Here is a 16,087-nt window from a genome sequence, read left to right on the forward strand (position 1 = left end):
TCAGAATAGACAAAATATTTATTTGGCATATAGCCTAGATATACAGAAAAATCATAGTTAAAAATAATATATACAAATTCCTTGCAGCTACAGTATTCACAGTTTCTTATCAACTATGTGACTCCACCACATTTTGGTAGACAGACATTTGATCAAGAATGTATGTGTAGATAGATGTGCGTTTGACTAAAAATCACTGAGAAAAAATGTGTCCTGCACTGGAAACAGTTAAATACCAACACCAACAAAGATGCAGAGATAAAGTCATAAGTTGCATAACCACATTCAGCTGTACACAAACATCTGTGCATTTCAAGTAATCCAGTGTTACATTGTACGGCGGGTCTGCAGTCTCAGGCTCTGCTGTACAAAGCGTGAAAGAAAAAACAGTTATGAGTGGGGAGCCACTCAGTGGAAAGAAGCCCAAACCAATTACGACGACCTCAGAGAGGTGACTATGGGTCAGTGATCTCAGTTTTCCAGAAATAGATGTGCTGAAAGCTACTGTCAGCGCAGATTACCATACACCTCCATTTTAATTTGTATCATCTCTCTCTCTTCATGATGCTAGTCCTCTCAGTCTAGTGGATCTGCTGCTCTGAAGAGCCCTGCTCCTCTCTCCCTGCGTCCATCCCGCTTTCCTTTCCTTTGGGGTGCTTGTGCAGAGGGAGAGGAGGCGGTGGAGGAGGGATCCTGCAGAGCTCGCCGCGAGAGAAGCTCCACGAAGACAGAGTCCATCTGGCGACAGACCTCCTGTGAGATGAAATAAACAATGGTGATGAGAAACGGAAAAAGACAAAACTGCTTGAGAGCTTCTGATTATGTTTGTCCTTAAAGCTGTAACATACTACTGTCATTAAATTAGTAATTTGGTACCACTTTCTAATAAGACACTTTATAAAAAAGGGTTGGTAAGTTGTAACTAATCACTTTATGAATATAACTAATACACTAATGCTCTATAGACCTGTGACCTTTGATAAATATAATATAAAGCAGTGGCAAGTTGTTTATGAGCTCTACTAAAGCCATAATTAACAATCCCTAAATACTATCACATACTGTACATGTAGTGGAACCAGTCATCTAAAATGAGAAACAAGACAGACCTTGTCCACTTTGACGACAATATCCTCAGAAGATGAGTGCTCCTGCAATCTTTATGCAGAGAAAGACATCAGTTGAATTGCGTTTTAATTATTTCTCACACAAACATAGCAAGTCAGTTGTCATCCGTCAACCTCCAGTGGTACTCACTCTCTGCGCACATAGCCAGGAGAGGGGCCCCGCCTTGGCTTTGTCTGTGGCCCAATGGGAATCTGGAGCATTAACTTTCCACTTGAAGCGATGCCGCCCCCAACTGGTCCAGCGGTCAACCTACTTTGGTCGATTGAACCGCTGCTGTTTGCTCGAGGACGTTCTGCTTTTCTCTGTGCTGCGGACGAGCTGATGCTGTTGTCGGCTGAGGATCCCGTTCCTAACTCTGCAGTAGATCACATTGACACATTCTTTTGTTGTACTCTGAGAAGCCATCACAGCCTTAGGAGTGATAAATCAACATGAGCACATAGAACTTACCATCTTTGCTATGGGTGTACTCTGCTTCTACATCTCCTTCTTCATTGATAGGCTCGCTGCAAAGAAAAACACCCTCAGCTAATCATCCCACCATATTTTGTATTCACGTTGTGTGTGTGCACATTTTTCTGTTACCAGTCATCCTGTTCCAGCGTCATGCATTTCTCATAGACCGGCCCTTGTACTTCGCTCTGGCTGGGGAAAATGCTTTCGTGCTGTAGGATGATGTTTTTCACCAGGGCGTTGATCTGAGGTTGCAGAGTGACGAAATCCTCATTGTGAGCCCCTCTTACCAGGCTGGGGCCGAAACACACAGCCAGGTTGTAGGGCTGCATCATGTTCTCGTCACTGTACTGAGACACACTGGAAGCAGGGAGTAGAGGCACACAAAATTATACAGTGAAGGAGAGAGGGGATTGAAAATGCGTTTTCTTCTTACATGTATCCAGCACAAAAATAATACCACAATTTTATCTAAACAAATTCTCCCACATTTACAATTTCTCTTAAGGTCCCATATTGTAAAAGTGAGATTTCAAGGCCTTTTTGTGTTATATTAATTCTGTGAAGGTTTCAAAACACTCGAACACATCAAGAGCGCACACACGAACGCTGGCCAACCAGAGCAGACAGCAGCTTAACGTTTCAGACCGAGGGTGAATCCAGGTGTATTCAGACCGAGAGAAACATAATGTTCTTTTTGAACATTAAAGCATGTAAACATGTGCTAGTAGAAACCCAAAACTTTGCAAAATATGGGACTTTTAAAATGTTCTTTTACTGCATTGACTTCAGCTATATTCAATTGGTTTTCATGTAGTTTGGTTTGCTTCTGTTGTAATGTACTTGTAGTAGCTATCTTTAGTCTGCAGTGTTCCTATCTTCATCCCAACTTACTTCTATGAATAGCCACATTCTAGGGACAAATATTAAACAATAAAAACAAACATGCAACTGGTAAATGGCGCTTACAGTACTGTATGTACAACATTTTGTGAAAATGGTTGTCTAATCTGATTGTGTTGATGCGTATCCTGATTGATGATAACTGCAATGAGTTACAATACTCACTGATGAAGGAATGCAAAGAGGTATCTCATGACGATGATGGCGGGCTCAGGGTAGAGAGAGATGACCATTTTTAGCTGAGCTGCTCTCTCTGCCTCATTTTTTATTTCTGGAGGCAAAAGAGGTGATGAAAGAAAGATAAGCTCCTGCTGTATGCCCTAAGCCACACTCGTTTAAACAAATACACACACACAAACACTCACGGGCGTGCTCCAAGAGTGTGCTGGTGTCGTCGATGGGAAATAGGGGATTCTCCAGACCTCTGAAGTAGAGCTTCAGCACTCCAGCAACAGAGTCCAGTTCATAGCTCCGCTCAGCCAGGGGGTCCTCTCCTGCAGGGGAAGCCCACAGCACACTGCCCCACATTATTAATATTCCACAGTGAGAGGAGATACGCTAAGTGAGACAAACCGATCATGTCAACACCCCCTTAAAAACACACGGGACTACCTCGCTCGAATGCATCCCTCAGGTTGTTGACCTCCATCTGAGACCCGGGCACTCTAAATATCCCTTCATGGTGGAGACCTGATGGACAGACAGATTATCATATTTCATCAGTGCCCTAAAGTAGGCAATAACAAGCAATAAGATCAAATGCAAAAATATATTTAAAGCCACCATTTGTAGATTTTTCTGCCATTAAGCATCTTTAAAATTGTGTTTTAGTTTTATACATTTGGGGAAAATTGCAGTAAACAATAGTGCAGTCTTCATGTTGCTTTGAGCCCATTTATGTCAGATCTGTGCACATTGCTGTCTGCAATATAGTGTCTTTCTAATATGACCACTGGGGGCGCTGAAGCTGGGAAATTTCAAATTCTACACAGTGGCTTTAAGTCACACTATATTTATTTATAAGTTTTCATTAGAGCTGCAAATGTGCAGCTACTGTTTTACTGTTCCTTCAGTCTTAAATACTCACCATTGAGGTTGATAAAGCAAATGCAACTTTCCACAACAATTGGAATCTGTTGTCCTGATGCCTGGATGGAACAAATTAAGTGATGAATTTCACAAACTTAAAGCCTAACACATCACTGATAACTAATTTGCTGGAAAGAACAAATGTTACCTGTATGAAGGACAGCATGTCTCCACCAAAAAGTTTGTGGTTGTGCAATAAATTGGCACTTGAGTGATTCCTTCTGACACGCTGCGACTTCCCATTGTGCCTGCAGAGCCAGTTACCATAATGTGAAGACATTTTGTTGAAGTAATATGTACAAAGCTTCTAAAGTATACAACACTGTTCACAATTAAACCAAGAACACAATGATCCATAAGAGCTCTTAAAACATTCAACTGTACCTAGGCTGTCCATGTGATACTTCTGCTAGAAAAAAAAAAGCACAAGATGATGTAAGGAATACATCAGAATAAATACAAGTATAATACTTTGTTTGCATGTTAAAAAAGAAAAAAAAGGGAACAGTTATTTAGTAGATAATCCCCCCCACTGTATTCAACTGGCACTGGGTCAGCAGTTTGCCTTTTGGCATTGTTCTGTGTGAAATGCAGAAGTGATACCTTTTTCCACAGCCAATTTGAGCTGATCGTGCTTGGCTTGAAGTTTAGAAACCAGCGAACTGTTTACAACGTGATCCTTTACTCTCTGAAAAACAAATCCGTCATGATTTGAATTCATTACCATGTTGTCACAGTCATTCACTGAGGTTCTTGTCATCGTCGTCGACCAAAACCCAACAATCAACAAATAAAAAACAAACAACAAAACAACACATCTATAGCCACACATAATGTGCTATTGTGGGTTGTTACTTCAAAAACGGACTCACAGTGAGGTAGACGTTTTCAATTTCCTGCACGTTGGCCCTGCGGCGGGCCACACTGGGCTTGACTGTCAGGTTCTCAGTGCTGCCCTCTTGAGACGAACCACTGCTGGGCTCCAGATCATCGTCCCTGATACTCTCCAGCAGGGTGGACTTGGCCGCCAACATGCTCTTACAGGCCTGTTGGCAGTGTAAGAGATAACAATTGAATATTAAGCTTTGGCAATACTAAAATCAATTACAGTTTTCCAGTGGACTTTGGCAATGTAATTTGAGTTTCCCTGAAACTGGTATGAATCACCATTATAGTGATGATGTGAGGTAGGGCTGGGCAATATGACCCAACTCTTCAATTACGATTTATGTCATATCTGAATAACTGTTTTCTAGTAATTCAATAAATAAATAGTCTATTTGAAAGAACCACATGGTAAAGCCGATTTGTGTATACTCCTGTGTGAATTAAATACTTGTGAAAAGTGCCGAGTATGTTCTTCGCACTTTAGTGCAAAATGAACATTACGTAAAAGGAAAACGTAATGCTTCGTCCATATAAATTTACATATTGCTGTAAAACGGTTGGGCCACTGGTTTTTCAGCACATAGGATAAGGTAGCCTCTAGGACTTGCCAGAAAGCCGTTTCTGACAGAAATCTCTGTTTAGGCAACAAAACTACTTGGTTATGTTTAGGAGAAGATAGTGGTTTAGGTTAAAATTAACTTTTTCTGGCCCTTTAGGTTTGACAGTTTCTCCCTCACGTTTACAAGCTTGACCTCCCATCTTTAATTCACTTCATCTACTTTGATAAAATATAGTTAGGAGAGCAAGAGAAAAAAAAGACAGTTGTGAAATTAACTCTGCCCTGGACTCAGAGATGATGAGCTAAATAACACTGGTAGATACAGCAAACCCACAAACGGACAATAATGAGGTGTTAAGGGTTGTGTAATGTACTCTACCTCCTCTGCTTCCTGGGTGACTGCTTTCAGTCTGGTTTGTATCTGTTTGAATCGGGTCTCTAGCTCGCATCTCATCTCACCCTCTGCACAGACCTCAGAAACCTGAGAAACACACGAGAGTTTAGAGTTGACGTAGAACAGCCACTGAAAACATACACACACAAACTACAGACCTGGTCTCCATCATGGGGCTGATAGGGGAAGCGAAGTGGCATGCAGAAGGTGTTATAGTGGTCCTGCAGGAGGGTGTGTCTGTCCTGGCTCTGGTCCAGTCCGGACACAGTACCTTGGAGCTGCTGCAGCCCCGTGCTCAGGTTCTCCTGGGTCTGCCACCGGCTGGACAGGTAAGCCTGCATAACTCGGCCCAAAGAGAGGTGGTACCCTACATCTGCACACTGAGGGAGATCATTCAGTTTCAGTCAGAATCACATATATACTAATTCTGAGGTCAATATTACATCCTTAAACATGATATTTTAAGTGATATCTGTAATAATATCAGACTTTGTTGTGTTTTAAGAGTTTGATGATTGGCCCAAATGGGCATGGTAGTAAAGGCCAGAATTTTTAAAACTCGATAAAGACAAAAAGTGATGATGCACTCACATCTATGAGAGTAGAGATGTCTTGGAGGTAGTACTTATTCATGGAGGCATTGGCCGCAGCCAAGTTTAGGAGGTAATCATTTCGGGCCTTGCTGCACTTCAGGTTGATCTCTTGGACCTTACCTTGTCTCTATGGCACATAAACAACTGTGAATAAGGAGGTGAAATAGACATAACACACAAAAAAGTATGACCTATAAAAGTATACCTTTTCTATCAACCTCTCCAGTTTCTTTGCAGCACTCTGTTTCTGCTTTTCCTCCTGTTTCTCTGCCTCCTTCAGCTTCCCCTCTGCACACACATAATCCGAGTGGTACTGGTAGTATGTCCGCCATGCCTGCACACAGACACACACAAGGCAATGCTTTCCTTGGTTTGTTCCTGAGATAGAAAATGTTTTTGTTTTCTTACTTACAGTCTGTAGTTCTGTGGTAACCTTGAGTAGTCCATCTTGGAGCTGAGTACATATGTCTTTACTCTGGAAACAGGGTGTAGAGACAGAATACCACAAAGTGAGATGGCTTATGGAACACACTGAGCCACACAATATTTTCTAATGTTAAGAGTTCAACAGAAATAAAAAGGGGTGAGAGTCAAAAAAGGAATGTGGTAGCAAAGAAGACAGGTAAATCACCCTGTACATGCAAAAACTTGTCCCTAATGAAAGACTAAAATGTTTGTGTTTGGTGAGTGCCAGAGCTCTTATCCCTACCTTCTTGGCAAGGCGCTGTGTGTACTCCAGGCAGTGTGTGAGGGGCTGGATGAGGAAGTTGCTGCAGCGCTCACTCAGTCCACTGTGGTCTCTACTTTCTTGACGGGTCTGGGACAGTAGAGCCAGCCAGACCTGGGCCACCGAGTGACTACTGGGCTCCTTCCTGAGCATAACGTAAAGAAGGAAAGGAAGACAAGGAAAAACGATTTGTAAGATACATCCAAGGAATGCTTCACAACGATGTCCTCAAATTAACTGTTAGTTCATTTAGTACATTATGTGCTGAGGATGGCCTTTACCTCTTGATCCTGGAAGTGAACCTTTCAGCTAGTTTTTCAAGGGAGCGGGCATACTCGTTTTCAATCTCACCCCGCCGCCGCAGGTAGTCTGTCAGGTCCTGCAGCTGCTGGCTCTTCTGCTCAAGTTGCAAGTCTAACACCTTCAGCTGGTCTATGAGCTGGCAACGCACCTCTGAAAGAGAAAGACAGAAGGGGCGAAAGAATTGAAGATAAGGCAAAGAGAATGAAACACACACACGAGAGAATATGACTCACTCTGAAACTCTTACTGTGGGTGAGAAACAGATTCTAATTTTTTTTTTCCCCCCACAAAAAGAACACATGTTGATCAAAGTGAAGATGGGGTGGGATAAAAAGGTGTTAGAGTGGTTGTTAGAAGGGTACAGATTAAAGTAAGCACTTTACCTTTGATTTGTGTGTCGTAGTCCACCATACTGGCCCGTTCCTTCCGCAGTTTCACATGAGAAGTCATTGTAGCGCCAACTGGGTGGAATTCTGGATAAAGGAAGTTAATATTTAATTACCTCAGCATGTAATATAACATATCAGCTGCTCTGTTCTTTTTTTTTTTAACCTCTGTTGTATAATCACAATATTCATGCAAGTCCTTCTAATTATTCCTTAGCCCTGGTTCTAAAAGAGAAATGTATATATAAATATATATATATAGGCCTATGTCCCCACCACTGCAACCAAGCATGCCTCCATGCAAACTTTCACACTCTGCTGAAACACCACCCCCCACCCCCCTTACACAGGCAACGCCAACTTCCTCCTGCCACAGAAAGAGCGAAAAGAGCATGTTCATCTTACTGTAACACATCTCTTCAAAGTGGTCACCTGCTGCAGCGCTCTGTCGAACTGCAAACCAGTTGGCATGTGCTGCCCCGTTGCACCAGTCACGCTGCAGAATTGCATGACGTGCAAAAATAGCCCTAGCAACATCTCAGCTCCCCTAAAAATAGGATGAACCACAAGGCCTACAACTGTGTGAGGATGTTTGTTCTCAAGACTACAGATTGTTTCACCAATGCTACTTTGACTGCAGCATTACTGCAATCACAGTATATCCTTTGTTTTTGAGAGTAAAACCCAGCCAGCTGCTTTTAGCTGCTACTACTTCTAGATATCCTACTAACCGGATAACTGAAAATCTTTACAGAAAGTATATTCTAGTTTAGAATAAGAAATCGGGCAAGTTTGACTGGTTAAGGCCAGTCTAGGCCAGACCATAGACTGTATAAATTAATTCAATAGTCTATGGGCCAGACATTAAAACATTTGTCTTTGTCATTTTTAAGAAACCAACAGTACAATGCATAAGTCATTGAAACAAATGGACATCTGATGGGCCATGAGAATTAACAACTTAGTCGCTAATCTGTACAAGATATTATTTATGACAACCATAAAGGGGAATATTAGGGTGTTTTCTTGATGGATCATAACGCTGTCTACACAACCATCGCACACATTCTCTCTTTTTAGCCTCCAACTTCCCCTTTTCACAAAAGCAAAGCATAACTCATCAGCATTCTCTTCAGCCGGACTGTGTACTCCTCACTCCTGCCCCACTGAGACATCTACAAACTGACCTGTTAAAAACCATTGAGCAACATTACTGCAAACCCAAAAGTCCTTGTAGAAAGGAGTGTGTCTCATTTTTCCAGTCTGTCACCCTTTTCCATTAGCCCTTTCATTCTTTCTCTATGCGATCAGCAGTGAATCACCACTTCTTGTAGTCACAATCTGCTAGAATACTTTATGAAAGACACTCTTAACCTTACCCAAGGTTCTTCAGTTGCTATACTAGTATTTCTGGGTGTTTCACTTTGGCTTCTCGCAAGTACCAACACATAGATGCTGCTTGAGCTACGAGACGTTAATGCCCAGAGGGCTGTGTCCAAAGATCCTTCATAACAGCACTTTATAGTACAAAAACATTCATTTATTTAGCTTACTAGACTTAACTTAACTTAACTGAAAACTCATGTTTTGGTGAGACATGCCAGTAAATGAAGATCAATAAAAGTTGAATGCATCTGAAAAAAAAAAAAGTAGTCCTACCTGATGGGGAGCAGTCTTGACTAGTCTCTTCTCCAGACTACTGAAGCAACTACATAATGCCAGTTAATAGCACAGTAAGCTCTCAACTGTTTCACCTCCCCCTCACATTGGACACGGATGGATGTGGGTGGAGTGGAACTCATCTCTCTGACTCTCTCTCTCACACACTCACACAAATACACACACTCACTACTGCTCTCTCTTTCTCAACACTCATCTTACTCACACATTCGGTTTGAGGCATCAGGATGTGATTGTGCAAGTGTGACTGACTGAAAACCTTAAAGAGTCTCTCTTTTTTCCACGCTGTCTCTTGAACTCCACAGCAGGTTTTCAGTCCAATCAAACACCAGCTGGTTTCACTGATTGGTCCCTCTGCACGGTCTATTCACAGGCTACTAAGTGAAATCAGCTGCTATAGTAGAGTTCAATTGGAAAAGAAAACCTCCCAAATACTCTAGGATATTATTAGCACAAGACTGGCGTCCAATATAATCCACATTTTGCCTTCATACTGTGTGACCACAGTTTATGATGAGTCATATATGGCCGTGGAAACACCTCAGTTTAAGTAAAGCAGTTACAGAAGCAAAAAAAAGAGTATTTGACTTCCCCAATAACTTTCACACATGTATAGGCACAAACTAGAAACATGTAAACCCACTGCTGTTTTTTAATCATCACAAAAAGCGGATTACTAAGGAAGACTTGTTTTGAACAGCAGCAGCGTTGTCGCTTTTTCTCTCACCTCTTGGTGAAAAGTGTTAAATGGCATCAAGGTGTGAGAGTGAGTTATTTCCAATGAGTTAGAAACAGTCAAATGTTCTGAAAGGTCAGCGTGCATTGTTTGCTGTAATCTGTCATTTACTTCTCTCTCACTTGTATTTCCTTCCTCTAACAGACAGTAGGAGGATGATGCGACATCATAATTTTAAAAAAACAACCTGACAGGTTGGTCAGCCACCGTTCGATTGAGGGAAGTTTCTAGTCCTTGTGTATTATCCTTTGTTTGATTGTGTGAAACTTCAGTTTAAAGCTTTAGCAAATGTAGAACCTTGAAACATTAGTTTACATTAAAGTGTTTCAATTTAGCTGAGCTTTAAACAAGGAGTTTCAGATAAGAGCTAAAAAATGTATTAAAGTGTTTCAACTTTACTTTTGCCTGCTTTGGCTTATCTTAAATCCCCTATATAGCATAATTATTATCATGATGGCATACTTTTTTATTTATCAAAAAATGGAACAACCATGTTGAAAACTGGCAGTCTGCTGCCTTAAGCCTCATTAATAAGTGCCCAAGGGTCAGATCAGCTGTGGGGTAACTGTGTCAAGCTGTTTGGCTCAGTCTTTTTCAATGTCGCCACCAGGAGTCGCCAAAGTGGGAAATAGTCAAATCTACACACACAAAGTTTTTTTTTTTTTTTTTTTACTATTGGAAACTTTGCTATGGACCATGTATCTCATATGATTGTGCACAACAGAAGTAATATTTGTGTAGATGGTTTTCTTGCAAAAGGTTTTAACTAAATATATTTAGACATTTCATTGACCTGTGTGCTACAGAATGGCCAACTCAAACATTTTCTCACATTAAAGGGATAGTTTGAATATTCTGAAGTGGGGTTGTATGAGGTACTTTCCACAGTCAGTAAATGGCGGCCGGCAAGCCTCCAGTTTGGAGGAGCTGACAGGAGTACAAGCACGGAAGCAACAATGTACTGATGTGGAAAGTGGCAGCTCGAGCAGCAGCGAAACATACTTAAAAAGGACCACTCAAAATCGGTTAGAGTGTACAATCTACAATGTATTTAGAACGTTTTGACTGCTTTACTTGCCTTGATTGGTTAGTTTGTCTGATCTGTATCTGAACTAACCCTTAAAAATGCCGGTCACGTAGAACAATACAACCTAACTAACCAATCAAGGCAGTGGCAGACCAGCGATCTCCCATGTTTTGTGTAATGAATATACAATCAGCAGTAACAAACTAAGCTGATTTTTTCAATCATTTACTGAAGAAATAAAATACAAACAGTATTATTTGAAAGTTTTATTTGCAGTTACTCTGTTAAATAATTAAGAGACCAGACTGAGACAACTTGAAAAGCACAAGTTGCTTTCAATTCTCTAAATATAACAGAACTTTGGGCCACTTTTGGTAAATGACAACAGCAATCCAATAAAAACATTGAGACCAGTTATTTAATTTAGGATAATTTAGATAACACCCCAATTTATGTAATTATCCAATACTTTTGGTTTATCACTGCAGTGGAAAGCAAGATTTACGAAAAACCAGTGATGGATTTGACGCATAGATAGTCACAGTCCTGTAAACCCAGATGTTGTCAGATAGCGATAAAAAGAGGAAGTGAGGGATGAATTAAAAAATGTCTACGACTGAAGTGTCATTGTGAATCAGAAGAAGAATCTTTGACGTCTGTGCTTTCCGTTGCCTCGCTGACTTCACTCAGCTCTTTGCTCTCTCCTCCGCTGTCTCTCTCGTTCTCTCTCTCCTGGTCACCAGATCCTGACGGGCTCTGGCGCGATGGAGCCTCCTGGCCGGTCACACGTACTCCGGGCTTTCTAAGCTGTGGGACATGTTGACAAAAAAAAAACAAATTCACAGTCAGAATCTGCTCATCTCACTTGAATGGCGTTACAAATCATGTCAGTTCAGTGCCATCTAAGGCTTCGACGATTAGTCGTCAAAAATCAAGAAAAAAAATAAATATAATTTTCAATTCAATTTAATTGTCAATAAGTGTTGGTTGCATTAACACACGGCTATTTTACGCTGTGGAACTGAACAACATTTTTAATATAGAGTGAGACATCTCGCTTTCTACCTATCGCTGCTGGGAGTGGCATGTGCGTAATGACGACAGGTAAACATCAGTGTGACATGGCTGTGTCTGATGTAGCACCCTCGCCCAAAACTATCAAAGGTGTGGGATGGGTTAGTTGCAGCCCTTGTGCCAACATGTGTTGCCATAGAGGATGAACTAAGATAATCAAGTCACCTCATCAGCCATGTGGGCCAGGTCTCTCTTCATGGCGTAGGCATCCTCCCCATCTGCATAGTATTTAGGCTCAACCTCACTAATCCTGTGGAGAGAAACACAAAATCAGTTACAGTCATAACAAATATCTAAAAGCCACTGATGATGCTATCGTCATATCCTTTGTATTTTTATTTAATGGAATTTGGGTTTATCGGTAACCCAGGAGAATTTTACAGTACACATGAGTAGTTAATACTGTAATTTCAGTGCTTTTAAGATAGGCACGAAGCAGGACATTTTACAAAACTGGTCAGCACAGCACTCTCTGATGGTCTTTAACAGCAACACAGTTTTTAAAAGGACCTTGGCCTGAAGATATAAATAAGGGAAGAAAAGCTTTGCACACGGTTAACTACAGAGTAGGGCTGAAACAATTACTTGAGTAGCTTGAGTTACTCGATTACAAAAATGCATCGAGGCAAAATAGTTGCTTCGATGATTTGCTTAATTCCCATCTTTCCCGTTATGCAGCCTGTTCAGCGCAGGAATCATTGTTCCACACCGTTGCTGCGGATGCACACCACTACATCCGGAAAAGACAGAGAATCAATTCACACTTATAAACAGGAAGAGAATGCGTAACGTTAGCTGTTCTCATGAATGCCTCTATGTTTAGTTTTTCCTGACTGTTAAAGATAACGTTACCTACCTGATCAGTCTTTCTAGTTTTGATTGAGGAAATGTGTCAGTGGAGTTTTATACGTTGCTTGTTGTTAGAGAGCGACTTGCACTTCCTGATAATATCTTTCTCTAATTCATTTTCTAAATTATGTATTTATCTTTGAAACCTGTTAGAGTAAACCAGTGCTTCAGGTATAATTTTATGCACCACTTTAAATAGTAAACTTGTGGTAAATTGTGAGTGTATTGCCACACACACACAATATTTTTTGCGCTTTAAATTTTAAATAACGAAAATTATATACATTTTTTCAGATTAATCGATGGAATAATCTGTAGAATACTTAAATATAAAAAGATTCGACAGCTGTAGCCCTACTACAGAGTTGGAGGTGCTGGCAACTGCAAAATGAAAATGTAGACAAAAAATAAATAAATATGGAGTGCTGAAAAAAACACTTTGCTCTAATCAGTATTTATAAAAGATTCTTGATCATATATTCTTATGGGCTGAGTGTGCATTGACTGACACTAACACTATAACCACCTATATGCCGTAACCAATAAATCTTCAATAAGCTGATATTGGGTACAATTTATTGCTCCACTCGTGCCCTCGTTATTTCTGAAAAAGCTGGGCTATAGCCACGCTAATTGTGACAATACCACAGGAGCGCATTCATGACAATAATAATGTTGGCAAGGAAAGAGACTTACTGGAATTTGAGAGTGTTCGAGTAGAGGTGCAGGGCTGCTCGGTTGCTGCAGTGGGGAGAAAGGATTGGTAAGTCCCTTGAAAACAGGAGCACTAACATGCACAGTCAGAGCCAGAACATGTGTTGAAACAGGAAACCGACAAACTAAGTCATATAATTTATCCAAAGAGAAACCAATTCCACAGCAGTGCACAGTACCTTTTGCGAACATGAAGCGAGACATATTTAGCATTGAAGTTTTCTATCATGGCCCGGCTGGCCTGGTCCATCAGCTTCTGAGCCAGGCCCAGACGTCTGTGGGAGCGCTTCACAGCCTTTGAGACACAGAGAAGGGTTTTGTTGCCACAGAGAAGCCAGTCAAGCATCTCAGTACTTTTAACACATGAAATACAAATAATGGAGAAGATGTAAGAGTTAAGATGTATGAGTTGTCTCTCGTTCAGACTCACCAGAGATGTGATGTGTCCATGGGGTACATCATCTGGGTCCTCCTCCCTAATACGGGGTACGCATAGGAACACATTATTGACAAGGCAAGTTATTTTGTATAGCACCTTTCAACAACAAGGTAATTCAAAGTGCTTTAGATGAAACATTAAAGGAATGCAAAGAAACACATTTTTACAATGACATTTAGATATTAAATGGCATTCAGATAAAATAATTACAAAAAAAAAGAAAACCAAGAATATCAAACAAACAGAAGTTACAGCGCAGGACAAGCAATCCATGAAGTATTGTTGGATCAAGTTTTCTGCAAGTGGATCTCAGATTAAAACATCATTACAGATACTCACATCTTTGCCAGCACATATCCAACAATTTTGCCATTTTCGTCCTCTGCAATGTACGAGAGCTGGAAACGATCAAAACAGACAATGAGTGCCAAACATGTAAATATAACGTAACACTGAATGGAATTAGATCAGAGGTCTTCAAGGTTTCCAGACCAAGGACCCATTAGCTTAACGAGAGCTGAAGCAGGGACCTCCTACTACTGACAGCTAGGGCGGCCTAAAGACAAAGCTTTATATAGTGCATCAGAATCAGAAAACCTTTAATGTCCCGCAGACGGGGAAATTCTTTTGTCACAGCAGCAACAGAATATGACAAAATAAGATAAAAAATAGCAAAAATAGATAAAAAATAGCAAAAATAAGCAATAAAGTTAAATTTAAAAAGGGAAGAAATAGAAATATGTACATATTCACATGATGTAGTGCAGTTGTTCTTGTTTTGTTTGTTTGTAATAATGTAATATGGAGTGAATAAATATGATTAAATAAGTCCAAATAGTGCAAAAAGCAGAAGTGCCCATAGTACAGGCATATTGCACAGTGCAGGTTACAGGATGAGGTCAGTAGTCTAAAATATTACAATGATCGCTATTAACATCTTCATATATTTATTTATACATAATATGTTAAACATAAATTTGTAAGGCACATTGAATCCTACCTTATCTATAAGTCAGTAAGCCTACCATCAAGGTTTTTTACAAGTATTTATTTATTTTTTCACAAATGTATCTTTGCTAATAATACGTTGCGTTCACGTTTAAGTATATTTTAAGACATGTTTTTGAAAAACAAACATTGGAAATAACAGCAAATCATTTGGTGGACCCCCTGCAGTAACTCCGAGGACCCCTGTTAAAGATCTCTGGTTCGGGAGATAGGAGCAGCGGTGTTAGCAGGACAAATCACCTGAGGCCAGGACAGTCCATGATAGAAATAGTATTTCATCTGGTAGTTTTCTGGGAGACACAGCAGGTTACAGTGCTGCATATTCATAAGGTCCTCCGGCTGTGAGAAAGAAACTGAATGTCAGAAAGGTGCATGACACGACGTCAACTCCTTAATCAGCGATATTCGGACAGCTAACAGCAGACACTGTGCTAGCTTAGTTAGCAGTGAGTAGCAACAGCATGGCTGTCGAGAGGTTCATTAACCACACTTACCCTCGCGTTTCGTATGTTCATGTTGTGATCTGGTTTGTTTTCTGGACTGGAGACAGAAATAAAATAAACTACACCGATCAATCAATTCATAATAATTACACTACAAGGTTTGAAAGAGCTTTCCTCGCTAACGAGCTAAGTCGGTTTGCTAGCAAGGAAGGGAGGGGAGGAAGGCGCGTGCGGCAATAACCTGAGACACTTCCGGTCACAGTGTGGCCGGACCTTCACAATAAAACTCCGTTAAAAATAATAATTATAATAATTAATAATTGTAATAATACAAACTAAATAAAAGAAAGAAAGAACGCAAATAATATCGTTTATTTTCAAAAGGGGTGAGAAGAAGTTAAAAAACGTTCCAGGTTTTAGTTTTAGTAAGGATTCCCATTAGTCATCACCTTGATAAGGACTATTCTCCCTGGGGTCCAAAACAGGATATACACAAAACATATATAAAGAAGTATTATGAAGCACCATCCGAACAATGAATACATAGTAGCCACTACAACACAAAAGGCAGAGACATACTTGTCATGTAATAAAACAAACCAAACAAACCAAAATGAAAACAATAACCGAATCAAACCCGTTTTAACCTTATTTCCAAACTGCTCATTTTAGTTTCTTTTTGTATATAAATATT

At 40.4% G+C, this 16,087-nt stretch overlaps 2 protein-coding genes across 4 annotated transcripts; both read right to left on the minus strand.

Moving 5' to 3' along the window:
• On the minus strand, positions 1-9,181 carry LOC310951431 (rho GTPase-activating protein 4-like). Of its 2 annotated transcripts, none has more exons than XM_083919641.1 (22): positions 9,083-9,181; positions 7,421-7,510; positions 7,016-7,187; positions 6,717-6,879; positions 6,420-6,482; positions 6,213-6,341; positions 6,006-6,134; positions 5,573-5,794; positions 5,400-5,501; positions 4,446-4,619; positions 4,177-4,261; positions 3,958-3,979; positions 3,722-3,821; positions 3,572-3,632; positions 3,097-3,174; positions 2,850-2,978; positions 2,650-2,755; positions 1,714-1,941; positions 1,579-1,634; positions 1,258-1,483; positions 1,110-1,158; positions 1-753 (listed from the first exon to the last, which is right to left on the minus strand). In XM_083919641.1, the coding sequence occupies exons 2-22, from the start codon at positions 7,485-7,487 to the stop codon at positions 577-579; spliced, it is 2,538 nt and encodes an 845-aa protein (XP_083775767.1). In that variant the 5' UTR covers positions 7,488-7,510; positions 9,083-9,181; the 3' UTR covers positions 1-576. The 2 variants fall into 2 exon arrangements, with proteins under 2 accessions (XP_083775767.1, XP_083775766.1); XM_083919640.1 differs by having other exon boundaries at positions 3,958-3,982.
• A 1,945-nt stretch (positions 9,182-11,126) lies between these two features.
• Positions 11,127-15,612, minus strand: naa10 (N-alpha-acetyltransferase 10, NatA catalytic subuni). Of its 2 annotated transcripts, none has more exons than XM_083919407.1 (8): positions 15,445-15,612; positions 15,191-15,289; positions 14,282-14,340; positions 13,934-13,979; positions 13,683-13,798; positions 13,486-13,530; positions 12,106-12,190; positions 11,127-11,673 (listed from the first exon to the last, which is right to left on the minus strand). In XM_083919407.1, the coding sequence occupies exons 1-8, from the start codon at positions 15,463-15,465 to the stop codon at positions 11,491-11,493; spliced, it is 654 nt and encodes a 217-aa protein (XP_083775533.1). In that variant the 5' UTR covers positions 15,466-15,612; the 3' UTR covers positions 11,127-11,490. The 2 variants fall into 2 exon arrangements, with proteins under 2 accessions (XP_083775533.1, XP_083775532.1); XM_083919406.1 differs by having other exon boundaries at positions 11,127-11,680; positions 12,104-12,190.
• Positions 15,613-16,087: the final 475 nt, after the last annotated feature.

This window comes from Echiichthys vipera (assembly GCF_963691815.1).
Source record: "Echiichthys vipera genome assembly, chromosome: 9".
NCBI classification, from domain to species: domain Eukaryota; kingdom Metazoa; phylum Chordata; class Actinopteri; order Perciformes; family Trachinidae; genus Echiichthys; species Echiichthys vipera.

Coding starts and splice junctions, on each gene's coding strand:
- LOC310951431 (XM_083919640.1), bottom strand. CDS start 7,487: ATGACTTCTCATGTGAAACTGCGGAAGGAACGGGCCAGTATGGTGGAC. Junction 4,620..5,399: donor TCACCCAGGAAGCAGAGGAG/GTAGAGTACATT, acceptor CACTGCCAACAG/GCCTGTAAGAGCATGTTGGC. Junction 1,942..2,649: donor CTCTTTGCATTCCTTCATCA/GTGAGTATTGTA, acceptor CCCTGCTTCCAG/TGTGTCTCAGTACAGTGACG.
- naa10 (XM_083919406.1), bottom strand. CDS start 15,465: ATGAACATACGAAACGCGAGG. Junction 13,980..14,281: donor GGATATGTGCTGGCAAAGAT/GTGAGTATCTGT, acceptor ACCCCGTATTAG/GGAGGAGGACCCAGATGATG. Junction 13,531..13,682: donor TCGCTTCATGTTCGCAAAAG/GTACTGTGCACT, acceptor TCCCCACTGCAG/CAACCGAGCAGCCCTGCACC.